General features: G+C 39.5%; 3 protein-coding genes across 3 annotated transcripts; all 3 read right to left on the reverse strand.

Moving 5' to 3' along the window:
- Positions 1-2,838: 2,838 nt before the first annotated feature.
- LOC137949362 (probable L-type lectin-domain containing receptor kinase S.5) lies at positions 2,839-4,949 on the reverse strand. Its single transcript, XM_068795435.1, has 2 exons — positions 4,511-4,949; positions 2,839-4,427 (listed from the first exon to the last, which is right to left on the reverse strand). The coding sequence occupies exons 1-2, from the start codon at positions 4,947-4,949 to the stop codon at positions 2,839-2,841; spliced, it is 2,028 nt and encodes a 675-aa protein (XP_068651536.1).
- Positions 4,950-9,044: 4,095 nt separating this feature from the next.
- On the reverse strand, positions 9,045-10,444 carry LOC137949363 (RHOMBOID-like protein 5). Its single transcript, XM_068795436.1, has 5 exons — positions 10,179-10,444; positions 9,876-10,039; positions 9,530-9,693; positions 9,185-9,444; positions 9,045-9,100 (listed from the first exon to the last, which is right to left on the reverse strand). The coding sequence occupies exons 1-5, from the start codon at positions 10,442-10,444 to the stop codon at positions 9,052-9,054; spliced, it is 903 nt and encodes a 300-aa protein (XP_068651537.1). The 3' UTR covers positions 9,045-9,051.
- Positions 10,445-11,082: 638 nt separating this feature from the next.
- Positions 11,083-12,442, reverse strand: LOC137950755 (DCC family protein At1g52590, chloroplastic). The gene is made up of 5 exons (XM_068797361.1): positions 12,209-12,442; positions 11,983-12,040; positions 11,704-11,811; positions 11,499-11,591; positions 11,083-11,406 (listed from the first exon to the last, which is right to left on the reverse strand). The coding sequence occupies exons 1-5, from the start codon at positions 12,396-12,398 to the stop codon at positions 11,325-11,327; spliced, it is 531 nt and encodes a 176-aa protein (XP_068653462.1). The 5' UTR covers positions 12,399-12,442; the 3' UTR covers positions 11,083-11,324.
- Between the last annotated feature and the right edge of the window lie 2,678 nt (positions 12,443-15,120).

Here is a 15,120-nt window from a genome sequence, read left to right on the forward strand (position 1 = left end):
AGCTTCACCCCACCCTACAAAGGACTTTTACAACAGAACATTAGGCTTTACCAAAATAGACCCACAAAAAAGTATTTTACAATAATAAACTAGGTTAGACAAGCCTACACCCACAAGAAATTTTTAAAAGCTATTGAAGTTACATAAACCTAGACCCACAATGGAATTTTCACCAACTCAAGTACGACTACAAATGCTTTTTGAAGGAAGTGAGTTGGGGGATTTCGTCTTGTCTGCACAAGGCTTGATCGAATATAATGCAAGGGTTACTTGCTTAAAATTTTATTCATATACAATTCCACTCACTTAGGCTGATTTTACAATATAACTTTAAATAAGAGTACACCCCTCTTATGTGCTCTTCCAAATCTTCACAAAGCTCAATTTGACTCTCAAACAATTTTGATTTTCAAAGTTGGAAACTCTTTTGGAAAACTCAAATCCAATTTGGAAATGCAGCCCTCATAAACTTTTAAGTGAAAGAAAATGATAAATTCAAGACTCAAATTAGATAATATGTTTTGACCAATGATTATGCATGCACACATATGGATTTTAAACTAACTTTTTTAGAGTGCTTAGTTAATGTGGAGGCCAACTCAATAAGGAAACAAAATAAAAAAATATTTGTGCACAATAAGTTATGTTGTATAGAATTGATTCCAAAGTAAATTTTCTTTTACCCAAATTGGCTTCCAAGGAGGATTCCAAAGTCTAGAATGGTTTGGACGCCTTCGTGGTCACAGACTCTAATTGGACTAATACACTAGAACAAGGACTTGTGGACTATTTTTGGTATAAGGAGAAACTCTAGAATAATGGACTAGGATACTAGTGATACAATCTTACAAGAAACTTGGTTCAAGAGACACTCCTTGAACGTGTACCATCTTAACAAGCTTCACTCACTTAAGACTAATACTAATAATTCAAGTCAATATTCAAATAGAAAAGGTTGTAAGCACTATTCTTATGAATATTGAGATAACCTAGGGAAGTAAATTGACTTACCTTTGCCAAGAGTATAACCTTCTTGATTGAAATGGAGTTAGTGAGTCTCCTTACACTGATGTAAATCCTTTGATTGAGGGACTACCCGCCAAAGTGAACATTAAATCATCGGTTAACATGAATGTACTAAGAGCTTACATATTTATAGAGCTTTAGTAGCAAGCACTTCAATTCTTCTACCTATGTGGGACTAATGGTTCCCACATTTCCTACCTTGAGAAAGAACCATACTCTCTCCTAGAATCTTCCATTCTTGAAACTTCTCTTTTCTCATGTGGCTTTAATGGAGGGAGAATCCTCCTCGAACCTTATGTATCTTTTCGTGCTTTTAATAGAACTCTAATTACAACAGAAAGTGAATTGTTGAAATCAAACTACTACTCATTTTTTGGGCCCTACACTACCGTATTCATGCTTCACTCTTCCAACCATCCTCCACAACTTGATTGAGTCCTTTTGAGGTTAAGTTTGTGGCCGAGTCTTGTACTGAGTCAAGGTTTGAGTGAGTGGGTTTGTAACAAATAACCGAATGGATCCTTTCAGCAACTTTTCCCTTCCATATCAAGTTGCACAATCTTCAATAACTCCCATTTTTTTTCAAACCATTCGATTGATTGGCCAAATGAGTACTTAGAATGCCTTTTTTCTCTCTTGTCCACTTAGATGGTATATATTTGGTTGGACGATCTTTTTTTCATGAGCTTGTTTTCTTCTTTTTCTCTTTCTATGTTTGTTGGGTTGGCCATTCGGATATTTGGGTGAATGAATACTAATAGAGCTAGACCTAGTTGGACGACTTTGCTTTTTTGGGTTTTTGTTAGCCAAGTCGGTTATATGGATGGCTTCACTCCATCTGTTAGATGGGATTGCCTTGTATATTGTGTTGAATTCTCTTTTTCAGTTGGATGACGTTTCTTGTCCATCCGAGCAATGTGCTTTCTAGCATGAGTTGTTTGTCCCCTTTTTGCATGGGCCATTTGAATGATCATTGACCAATCAAATGGACATGCTACTAGAAATTTCTTTTAGGGTTTTTTTGAGTTGCATGATATACTTAATGCACATAATTAGTAACTTATTTATTTTTTTATCATTAAAATTATGTCTATGGGGATCTTGACACCGATACTAGCCATTTAGAGTCATTTCTCGTCGAAACTGACGTTGTCATTGTGTAAAAGTTGACCAAATAAAATGCAAAAAATCTCATAAAAATGATTAAAATTAATTATTTTATCTAATAATGATAATGGTAGGTTAATTATAAATTTTAGTGATCTATGGTGGTTGAATCGAATTTTTGTTTACCACAGTGTCTTTTGAACAGGCCATTTGCACATCTATGGTTCGGTCTAATGACCCTCACAAACTTCATGAATTTTATTCAGACCAATCGGTTAGCCAGGGGAACAAGTACTTACAATACCTTTTCGATCTTCTTTGGCCTATATGCTCTCATCTATCCAATTGGATGGTCTTCAATATTCTTTTTCCTTCTTGCCTTGGTGCTTAATGGCCATTTGGTTTAGGTAGTCGAATGGATCCAAACTGTGTTTTTCGAATCTTCTATATGGTCGATCGGCTGGCAGAAAAATGTGCATGAACTCCATTAGTTTTGGGCAATCTTTCTGTCTTTTTTCTTTGGCTAGTGGTTGGAATCATATACAAATATTATTTTTTTCTCAAACAAATGTAAGATACAGTAGTAGCAGGTTTGAACTGCAAAATCACAGATTTCAGAACCCGAAATGTAAGATAACTCAATTCCAGCATAAGATAGGTAGCTGGATCTCAGAACGATAACACTACACAAGACTAGTAATGCCTTCACCTACCATTCCCTAGACTGGCATCTCCGAACGGTGTTTGGGTGTTACTGAAACCAGAGCTCGTGGTAGCCATCGATCCCAGAGTGGTCATCGAAGCTCTCGGCGAGAGCACCGGAACATAAATGGCAGTTGGACGAGATTCCGGCAAATTCATCAATGGCTCGTTGGGGTTAGTGAGCACATGAACTACTTTGCGTATCTTGGGCCGCAACGCCGGGTCTGGATGGGAGCAAGCGAGTGCCACAAGTAGTGCGCGCTTCATCTCTTCCGACTCGAACTTCCCCTCTAGCCTTGAGTCCACGCCCTGGAGCAACTCCCCCTTGCCATGGAGGTCCCAGATGTGATCCACCAGATTGTTTTCTCCCACTCCCGCTCCCCATGACCTTCTCCCACATAAGACCTCTAGCACGACGATTCCGAAGCTGAAGACATCGGACTCGATGGTGGCCTTCCCGGTGTAACTGCTTTCAGGGGCCAAGTAACCGGGCGTCCCCGCCAGCATGGTCGTCACCGGTGTCTCATTGTGCAACAGCCTTGCCAGGCCGAAGTCGCCCAGGTGCGCGTTGAACTCGGCATCCAACATTACGTTGTTGGGCTTCACATCGCGGTGCACCACCGTCTGCCCGCACTCTTCGTGGAGGTATAAGAGAGCTGAGGCCAAGCCTGTAAGGATTTCATAGCGAGTCGGCCAGTCGAGGAAACCCTTGGAGATGTAGCGGTCGAGGCTTCCGTTGGGCATGAACTCGTAGACAAGCAAGAGATGGTCGCTCTCATGGCACCACCCCAGGAGTTGGACGATGTTCTTGTGCCTCAGTCGCCCTATCGTGCATATCTCTGCCAAAAACTCTTTCTCACCCTGTTTCGAAGTCGCAGACATTCTTTTGACTGCTACGATATCAGGTGGATCAGAAACTTCACCTTTGTATACGCTCCCAAATCCTCCCGTCCCCAACAGATTGTCCTTACTGAAGTTCTGTGTTGCTTTGGAAAGCTGTTTGAAGGGGAAGAGCTTAGGACCATTAACAGCAGTCCTCGACCGGCTTTCTATATCTTCCTTCTTCACCTTCCTCTCCCTCGTGCACCCGCATTTTGTCCTGGTAAACAGCAAAACCAACACGAAGAGGAACAAACCGCCCAGCACAACCGGCAGTGCAATGATCAAGATATACTGGACCTTGTTGCTTTTTGTCCCACCGTCGGCCACCGCACTCTGTGTCAATGGCATGGAGGATAACACCCAATCGCGTATGCGGTGCTTCTCATGGGACGACCCTCCAGTCGATCCAGTGAAGCCAACGTACATGGCCTTGGGGAACGAGACAGAAAGGTCAATATGATGATCCAGAACGAGCTTTGAAGGGCCGCCCTTGTAACATACGGAGATTCCGAGGTTCTTGTTCCATCCATCGTACGCAATTGTCACCGTCAAATCTCTTCCAGACTTTAGATCAATTCCAATGTCGTCGAGGTCGAACGTCACGTCTGACTCAATGCTCTTCGTATCAATCCCAATATGGTTTGCGTTCGGGGGATCGAGCTCGTTCTTGTAAGTGTCCATCTCTACGGCTAATTGATTGAAGACATGCCCTGTTGAATTTAAATTAACCGTAAGTTCTAAAATACAATCAATCGAATTTAACAGAGATAATTAAAGAACAAACTGATATCACCTTTTGTTGTATGATTAAAGAGACCCAGAAACCCTCCATGGCTGTCGTCAGGGCCGGGGCCATCGTCCGGGGCCAAGATGAAGGTCATTCCATCTCCGTAATTCGTAGAATTGGCATCTTCCGATAGAACTGCAGTGAAGGTGGTCGTGAACATGGCCGGCCACACAAGGATGGGAATCTTGTACAGAACCCGTCCGACTGTCCCAGGGCCAGACGACTCAGTGCCGTTCGTGATCTGTGGAGGGTCCGGATTAAGATCCAGGGAGCCGCCGGTAACGGTGGCACCGCCCATGCATAAGAGGCTGCCACGGGGGCCACAGTCGGCGACATCGAAGTAGGAGAAGATGACAGTATAGTTCAATGTGACCGGGTCGATGATTGCGCGATAGGAGAAGGCTTGGTGAATGAACAAACTGAAGAGGAGGTAACTGGTAAACATGGTTGAGTTGGTGTTAGGGATGTTTTTCCGATCTGACGGATATTATACTGTGGGAAGTTGTGTTCTTATTCTCAGAACTTCGACTTGTTTTTTAGAAGAAACGTTGGTGAAGTCAAGGTGGTAAGGTGTCTGTGTCAAAGCTAGAGTTTGAACGACTGTAAATTTCGATTTGTTTAAGAGTTCCCTCTGGAACTAAGTATGAGATTCATGTCTTTGTCTTCTACAGTAGGGATGAAAAAGTTAAAAGCAAGGCCGACAACTCTTCTAAGAATTAAAATACAGATGCCAAGACTTAACCTATCTGGAATCTGGATTTCAACTAGAGAAAAGATTTTTGAATAAAGCCTCAAGCAAGAGATGGGAGTTCTCTTTAAGCTGTTTGAGCTGCTATTGCAAAAATTAGGAACAGACGGGTCTTTACCTAAATTGTACAAGCAGCCTAGTCCTTCTTCTTCTTCTTTTTCCTTGTGTTTTTTGGACTTTAAAGGTTCATTAGTCTATGTTACGTTATTTACTAATTAATTTTTGCAAAAAATTAATGTTAAGCACCAATCCAATACTACCCAAAAGATCGGCCTCTTAGGAGCGGAAGACATAAGTACTTAACCCTTAGCCCAGGACCACCAGGACCAGGGTGTCCCATAACACCCAGGACCGGGTGCGTGTACTGTGACATGTCCTCAAATCAGGGTGAGCAATTACAAGTATTGTCACATGGGAAGTGATTACAGATGATGTATAGCTTGCCCACAAATTCTTAATTACATATGTAGAAAATGGGGCATAGGGACACAACTATGTTTATAAAGGTAGGTGTTGACCACTCTTGTGATTGTGTAAGGTGGAACACCCTATTATGATCTTTGTAACAACTTCACTTGTACATATTTTGATAGTCTTGTGGAGTTACGCAAAGAGATCTACTCTCCTCATGTTTGTTAGGTACGGTGAGGAACAAACCAAGAGGGAGGGTGAATTTTTCAGCGGTTCACTAAGTACACTTGCCTAGACCCAATAAGAGATTTTACTTCAATTATAACAACTTTGCTACTTCTACAACTTAGCCCTAACAACTTCTCTCAATTAATTTAATGTTAAGGATGGTCGTGCACCCAAGACATGGCCAAATTCAAAGGTTTACTTTCTTAGAATGTAGTTCAATATAAATTACCTGATAATAGGCATAGTTAAAAAACTATGCTCAAGCAAATAGGTACTCCAATTCCTAAGTACCTACTCAAGTAGTGAACAGCTCAAGAAAGTCCATAATGATCATATTTAAAATATATGCACAATGTAAATATGCAATTGTTTTTCAAACTAGGAAAACATCTAAGCAACTCAATATAATGGATCGATTTTAAAATACAAACCAAAAGCAGTAATTTGAACTTTAGTGAATAATTTTAATGAGTAATATCACTAGATCGGAGTACTCTACCGAGTATAATCAATAGTGCTCAAAGTATATGCTCGTAATACTTGGATATTAAAAATTATCCCCAAATTTCAAATATTTTACAAAACCCCTTTAAAATGTCCCACTAGATTACAATACTTACATATATGGAATTATTTGAAAGTGAAAGATTAAGAAAGTTCCTTTTTTCAATGAAAGTAAATCACAAAAACACTTAAAACACAACTATTGAATGAAATACCTTAAAATAACTAGGCACACGTTCATCAAACATATATCTAAGTATTCAATAAAGATTTGAAAGAACAAGTGTTGGATTACTTATCTCAATGGAGCTATCGATTTTGACTTTTTTAGATCTTGGGAGAGGGAAAATATCTTCTCAAATCATGTGTGAAGGTTTAGGCCAGTCGGAAAATATTTTGGCTAGAAAATAATTTGGGGCGAGTTTGGCTTAAATAATAGGCCTTCCAACATTCAAAAAATTAATCATTAGAGTTAGAAAATGCTATTTTTGTTTTTCAGTTAAACTAGGTCCAAATTTTTTGAAGAAATATGTATTCAATCATGTTTTTGTTGATAAACATAACAATAGGTCACTCACAAAATTTGGACACGAAAGGAGCTCAAACTGAAGAACAGAAGTCAGCTTATGCTCACTATCACACAATGGAGTCGACTCCAATGCTCAGGGTTGACTCCTCTCTTTATTTTTGCATCTTTAGTAGTCAAATCCTATGTTAATGGGTGGACTCCTCATTATACGTTCCACTCCTTTTTCAATTTTAAAACTTCCTGTAACCTATAATTGACTCTTTTTGCTCCTCCTTTATGACAAGGGGTCGACTCCTTTGATGGGTTCAACTCCTTTTTCACCTTCAAAACTCTTTTTTTGGTAGTCGGCTTAGTTTTCTCTCTCTACCATAACAAAGGATCGACTCCTTTCATCTGGGTCGACTCCTTTGCTCCTTTTCACCTTGTGCACGACTCCTATTTATCTTTTTGCTTCATGACTTCTACTTACCTACTAAGGTGCTCAACTTCTGTGCATGGGTTCGACTCCTTTGACCCTCAACACTTTAATTCCTCAATTTTCTAATTGAAGTGGTCGAGTTCATATTATGGGGTCAAATCTTCTAGCCCGTTTTACTCTTTTTCTTCAAGGTTGACTATTTATTTCTTTTTCTTGTTTGATCAAACAATATTACTAGGTCATTTTGATGGTGTGTTTTTTGCATGTGATTTTTATTTTCTTTTAATAATTGGGTCATGTTTATTCTTTTACCATTGGAACAAATATGCTACCAAAAAATTTCTTTAAGGCAGTTTTGAGTTGCACAACATACTTAATGAATATCATTTGTAACTTGAGTGTTTGTTATCATCAAAATTATCTTAATGGAGGTGATAAAACTTATAATAGTTGTTTATATATTTTTAATAAGGTTTTTCTTTGGGTTGGAAGTCTATGCATATGAAAACAAGAGAAACACCCTAATACCTACTTTGTTTGAAATGGCAAATACAACCATGAATCATATTTTGTTCCTTTCTCAACTCTATGTTCATGAAGTAAAGTGGCACCCCCCAATAAGAATAAATTAGAAGTCGACTTGCTAAGAACATAACCGACAATGAGACGTTCACTCTTTGGAGTTATTTAAAAGTATTTCGATTTGACCTGTAAATCAAAGAAGGGATACTTTTAATCAAATTGTAACTCCTACAGATGGCAGATTCCGATTGACGAAAGTTGAGTATGCTATCGAGTGCACAACAATTTCTTCAACTCAAGAGATGAATTTAAACATTTGACAATCAAAGTGTAAATTTGCTGTTCTAAGGCTCAATTATGACAAGGTTTGCAAGATATTATATGTGTATCATTAAAAAAGCTAAATGCTACCCAATGAACCCTGTAGATTATTTTTTGCTGACTAATGTCTACAGGACAACAGGCAAGTTAAAACAGGTAGACATACAAAATAATATTCTTATAATAAAATTAAAAAAATATATTAAAAAAATGTTACAAACCACATAAATATACAAATCAAACATAGGTTTTAGTCATCTCAATGGAACATCTTTAAAATTAAGCCATCTATTACATAGATAGTAAAAAAAATTGGGATTTGTTCAGGTGTTTGATCAATCAAGGCTAGAAAAAGGGTGAATTGAGAAGGAAACATCAAAGGGCATCTTCTGGAAAAATCATCGCCCCTTCAAAAGGGACTGGTTAATGATCTTCATTAGTATTTGCATTAAACAGTTTGCCTACAATGTGTGGTGATCACTGGAGAAATATTCGAAAATAGGTAAGATTACTATATAAGACAACATCATCTCATGGGAGTCTAAGGGAAGCATTGGAGTCTGGCCATCCCAATGTTTTCAAGCTTTCACCCATACGACGTCTATGAATCAGGTCAGTGTTGCTGCACAAGCAAGGTCATCTTCTGAGCATCCTCGCATTGAAACTCTCTAAAGATGTAAGCAGTTGTGTTCATGTTCATCCCTTCCTCTCTGTTTCGTCTTCCTCTCCAAGGACAAAAACCAGTATAAAAAAAAAATAAAAAAAACGATTTACTTGATGCCCTTTACAAGTTGTCGATTAGGAAGAAACAGGAGCCAAAATCGTCACCCTCGTCTCGCAAGGTGACGAGCAGACGTGCGTGAATGTTAGTCGACTGGGGCCTCATTGTAGAGTTTAACCAAACCGCCTGCGTATCTGCAAACTTAAAGGACAGAATATGAGGTCTAACAGAGGAGAGGCATTTGAAATAAGAAGTGGAATTCGTTTATAATTATTTACCCGATAATCAAGAGAACAAAAGCTGTAGACCATAGCAGATACTGGTAACATTTGAACTTTGGTTTCACTCGATCCATATCATATCCTGGAGGAATGTACTTGCGGTTGATCCACCCAAACTGGGGACGAATCAGAAGAACAAATCCCAGTAGAAACCCAGAAAGAAAGCCTCCAATATGAGCAGAACTGTCCACATGAGGAGCAAGTCCAACGGCCAAATTGATGGCAATTACAATCACAAGAGTTAAAAGAGCTGCGAACTGAAAAGCAAGATAGAATTCAAGAGTTAAATGTCAAGACAGAATAGAACATAAAATGTTAGTCAGATAAGGTTTTGCAGAACACCTTGTTTGCATAGATCGTCCAATTCGTTATGAGTTCAGAAAGCATCGCACCCAACATTCCAAACAGCGCACCAGATGCACCAACTGATATATTTGCTTGGAACTTTAAAGAAGACATCAAGCTACCACCGAAGCCAGAGAATACATAAAGAGTTCCTATTCTTACTGCAAGTCCAAAAAAAAAGAAACAACTAATCACATAATAAGAGCTAAGATTTTGCATCAAGACGTGATTTGATTGTTCCAAACCTATCTGAATCGGCGTATGAACCGAATGATATATCTGATGATTACTAATAAAGGATTATGAAGGTCGAGATTTTGAATTCAAGAAACTTATATCCTACCAAAACCAAATTCTCGCTCCAGACGAACACCGATGAACAGAAGGCTTATCATATTTGCAGCCAAGTGGATAACTCCAGCATGAAGCCAGATACAACTGATAAGGCGCCACCCTTCACTTTTTCTCACCACTCTTCTCCAATCAAGAGCTCCCACACGATCTAACCTGATGGGAAAAAAGCAGGGGACAAGCTGTTATTCTTCTAACAGCTTAGAGTCCAAAAAAAAAAACTATGAAGATGAATATGATTTCTCAAGAAAAGGAAGAACGTGAAAAAGAATAGGGATTATGGGTGTTTGCTTACGTGGGAATGGAAGGACCCAAGAGGGGGTTTTCCGTTAATGGCTGAAAAGAGAACCTCCCCAGGACATCAGAGAAGACACAAGAACCAGCTTCGGCGGTGGCAGGGCAGTCGTTGACGTACATACTGTACGCAAAGGCTACAATATTGGCGATGAAGAAGATCGGGACAAGCCAAGAAATCCAAGGCCTTTGCGGTACAGGCGGTGGGAGGAAAGGAGGAGCGAGGGACATGCCCCTCTCGACGTCGGCGGCCGCTGACACCCCCATGGCTGCAAATTGGGTGAGGATGGTGCGTAGTTCGCCGAGTCCCCGCCACCGGGGACGGTACTGCTAGCTTGCACCGTGAGGCAGGGCGATGTCCAATGGGAGAGAGACCGTGTGTGGACGAACATAGGCGAGGGAGGTGGAAGCTGCCGACCCAGGAAGAGACAGACATGACCAAGTCAAGCGATTTCTTGGCAATGCTTCGCGGGAAGACGGGAGGTTGAAGTGACAATAATAGAATTTCCCACGACTGAACCTGCCTCATCAAGGTTAAAGCTCCCCCAACGAAGATGAGAATTTGGTAATTAAGGCCATACTTCACTCTAAGAAATGGCTATAGCTTGCAATAGCATTACTTCTCGATTTTGTCTAACTTTTCTAGTAGAACAAACATGTAACCCCTCTAGACTTGCAAATGGACTAGCTAAGCTTCAAGAGGCTTGAGCAAGGGAGGCTAAGTTGAGGTAGTGAGCAAGTAGGTGTTAGTGCCTAACCGAGTGTTCCCAAAGTCTAGAAAACCGGCCCAGGAGGAACCCGAAGAGCTAGGGCATGCCTAGCGGAGACTGTAGCACACTAACAATTGTGTTGATTATCCGATTCCCCTGAGGAAGTGTGATTTGATTATTTTTAAATTAAGCGTAGATAACAAAAGATTAATTGCAGGACATATGGGCTTCAAAACTATCTCTCTGCTCATGTTCATGCAGAAGTACAGCATTGATGCTGTATATTTAAGTTCAGACAAACGAGGGGAAGAGGAAGGGACGTTGCAACAGCAACAGAATCCATAACGAGTAAATAATCACGCATTTAGCTCCAACTTTTTGTTTGAATAGCTTCTTATCCAATATACAGAATGAACCCCGTCGGAACGATGAGCTTATTATAATTCACATGAGTCTGAGTAGCCAAAGATGTTGTAGCGATTGTTTGCAACACCGTCATACGCAAAATCTCTGAGGAACCTGCGCAAAGTTATTTTAAACCAGAGCTTCAGAATAGCCTGTATAAAGAAGAATTCATGAAGTTGGGGCTCTGTATCTATAGTTACACTTACAGTGGTACAAGCTTTAAAAAGGACGCTAATGGAGGGAAAGGCAAATCCAGGTATTCCATGATCTTCAATACTGCTTCTGATTTTATATATGATCTGCGATAGGATGATTTGGGTTATCAGTACCAGAAAGCAATACCCAAGAAACTAAAATTACAATAATCTTTCCGTAAAATATACCAGCGATGTTCTTATCAGTTTCACTCACTTGTTCTTTTCTACAAGAACGACACTCGAGATGTCGTCCGGCGCTCTTCCTGCTCTCTGCAATAGTTTCTTTCCTGAATCGCTTTGAAGTGCTTCAAATCTTATCCGCCTGTTTAGAGTTTGTTAACTGATAAGATGCCAAAGACATGAATCTCGTTCTCTAATTAGTATTGCATGTTACACATCCTTAAGACTGTTAAAGGCGAAAGAAAATCAATAAACTGATTATAAATTTGTAATCGTTTTTGAAAAAAAACTAATTTACAATTAAGATGGTCACCTTCTGTGATCGTTATCACGGACAAATTTCACTCCGCCATTGCATAAGTTGCAAACACCTACAATAGAAAAGGTTAAAAAAGTTTTATCAAAATTTCCGTCTGGGTTCGAAGATTTTTTGTGAGATTTAACTCCCCACTCGAAATTCAGTCTGCGACCCAAATGAAGTAGAAAAATTGCTGTCTTTCCAGAAGTTTAGACGGTAAAATTGATTGAGGATTGTATACCGTCGAAGAGCATGATCGGCCTGGTGTCCTTTTGGAAGAAGCTGGAAGTAGCCTCTACCCAGTCGACTTCATGGCGGCGAGAGGGAGGAGCGAGAGTGGCAACCAGACGGGTGAACGTTCTCAGCCTGATCGGCGCAGGGGATGTAGTCTTTAACCTTGGGTATCCAAGTGGAGGTAGGAGCAGAGCCATGGGAACCAAAATTCCTTTAGCTGCTCTTGGATTCGAATTCCGGACAAATTCTTCTGCTATTTCATTTTTTGTGGCTCGTTTTTTGTTTCAAAGATGATGACGCTCACCATTCGTCTGTCACACATTTTAGTTTTACTGCGTTTCTTTTTTGACTTATTACTGTTTTCTCGCGGAAAAAAATGAAAAAACAAAAACAAAACTCTCTTTAGCCTTAACAAAGAGGCTCCTGGAGGTAAGAATTGAGAAGAGGAAGAGCTCTCATAATCCGCAACTATTTGTTGTTGAACCAGCATGAATTGACGAAAACCTCTGTTTTCGAAGACAATAGTCCTACTGGAAGCTAAGGGGTTTGTCGACACGTCAGTTGGAAGTTTCTCCATTGCCTTTTCAGCTCGAGAAGAGTTGGTAAAGGCCGCCTGGATACCCTTGCTGCTTCTGCTCTTCCATCGTTGCTTGGCATATTGGGGGAGATTCGGCTTTCTTGATTTTGGACTTACTTGTGCTTGATCGACTGATGCCATTCGTTTTAATCTTTTTTCTTCCCCGTATGTAATGCTGCCATATATAACTGGTTCTTTTTGCAACCTGCGAATGATTAGCTGAATACGAGCTTAAAATATGTAAGATTCAAAGATTTTGAAATCCTTTTTATTGCCATTTTGTCTTTGTTCAGTCCTGTTTTGATTAGTATTTTTGTTAAGGATACCCTTACCATTTGTTCTGCCATAGGCTTTTTCATGTAAATTGCTTTGCTGCTGCTCAAGTTTTAACCTTCATTGCCTTTTTCATTGAGGTGTACTGTGTTTTCCTCCTAATAGCCCACCTTAATGGTCTGGCATGAGAGTTTTTTGGAGTTTGATCATTTTTCAAATATCAATTCTCTGAATGGAATTAAAGAAATAAAACTAGTAGCACTTTTTTCCCTTTTGTATTCTTAAAGTGTTCGACTCCTCTGTGAAGTTCTGAACATCAGTTTCTTGTCTAATATTTTGCTTACTGTTTTGCATGAAATTTGTGATGGCAAGGCCTTGGGCAACTTATTCTGTCTAATCAGGATGGTTAGTGGGAATTCATCCACATTGAAGACAAACCATTCTCACATTGCTGATTGAATTGTAGCATTGGGTATAAGTTATATCTGTGTGAATATTTATTGATCAATAGTGCAATAGTTGTGTGATGTTACCCGAAAAATTATATTGAACCTTTTGCTCTGGGTATGAATCATGTTGATCTTAACCATAAAGGATGTCATTCTAAATGTCTGTTGCAAAGGCTCTCATATAAACTCTGAAAATTAGGAGTCAAGAAAAAGAAGAGGAAAAAAGAGAGAAACAATGCGAGGTAACAGAGATGATTGTCAGAGAAAGTCAACTTCTCAAATTATTTTTCCTCTGCTGCCATTTATTGATACTTAATATACACTTTCCAGTTCAAGAAAAAAGGTTACTAAGAAACATATATTTCTTTTTGGTACAGAGCCTGGAGAGAGTGTCCATGCCTTCAGCAGTCCAGGAAAAGCAACACTGTTGTCATATGGTGAGGTTTGTGAGACAACTTTGAACTTTGATGCATCTCTAAAGCTAGGCCAGGAATCTTATGGATCTGCTTATCTTGGAAGATTAAGAGGAACAGTAAGTATGTGGATTTCTTCTTCTTTTAAAATCTTTTTTTCTCATCAGTTTAGTCCTCGTTAGTTATGGATCATATGTTGGAACCTGATGGGGTGAGGAGAAAAGGTAATGGAATTGACAGAGAAATTCATACTGATAGGCAGGATTGGAGAGCTGATAAAATGGATAACTTAGGAAATATATTTACCTTTAATTATTAACTTCCAACATTTATGTTGGACGTGGCCATGAAGGAGATGAGAAACACAAAGTCAAAAGAATTCCTGGCAGAGCTCAATGATCTTTGTGAAGTTCATCACAGAAACTTGGTACTGTTTTGGGTTTTCCCTGGTTTGTTTTCTGATTAAAGATATATATCTTTTCTGTTTCATATTCTTGATTTTTTTCCTTGAAGCACTAAGGTATAGAAGCAACTAAATACTGTTTCAAGTACATATAAGGATACTTTATGGCAATGGATTGGCTCTTTAAGAAATTTCATGCTACTACATGTAACAGATGCTTATAGCAATCACCATCGAGTCCTGTGGTCAATAAATTTTCTTCTCTGAATTTTTGAGCAATACTTGCAGGTTAATTCAGAGAGCTTGGTTGCCATTGTTCATACGCAGGACACTGTGCCAACAGCTGGTTTACAAATGCTGCACAATGAGACACTCTGGATATGATGCTCAAATATTTTCTTGTTTCTTCTCTGTCAGAGTTTACTTGTATGAAGCCTTTACTTCCGAATGGAATGAAAGAGTAGGTGTACCTGTATTATTGACAGACTGATGTCATTTTTGGTTGGAGAATGTGATGGGCACATCTCTGGTGTGCCACCAATTACACAAGTCTATACTCGGAGACACCGGACTACGACAAAACCCACTACATTGTAGTTGGGGAGTGAAGCGTTTAGGACAGATTAATTGTTATTTTATTTATCTATATTTTGTATTTGTTAGAAGATAGGGCCCAAATCTACACGACCAAGGAAGACCCACATATCTAAGTGTGTTAGAAGATGGGCCCAAGCTCAAAAGACCAAGGAAGACTCATGCATCCAAGAGATATAGAAGACGGGCTCAAGGTCCACAGATCAAGGA

The sequence above is a fragment of the Aristolochia californica genome, unplaced genomic scaffold (assembly GCF_029961685.1).
Source record: "Aristolochia californica isolate CCGP_79_NKW_82.1479 unplaced genomic scaffold, dmAriCali1.0.hap1 SCAF_14, whole genome shotgun sequence".
Lineage (NCBI taxonomy): Eukaryota > Viridiplantae > Streptophyta > Magnoliopsida > Piperales > Aristolochiaceae > Aristolochia > Aristolochia californica.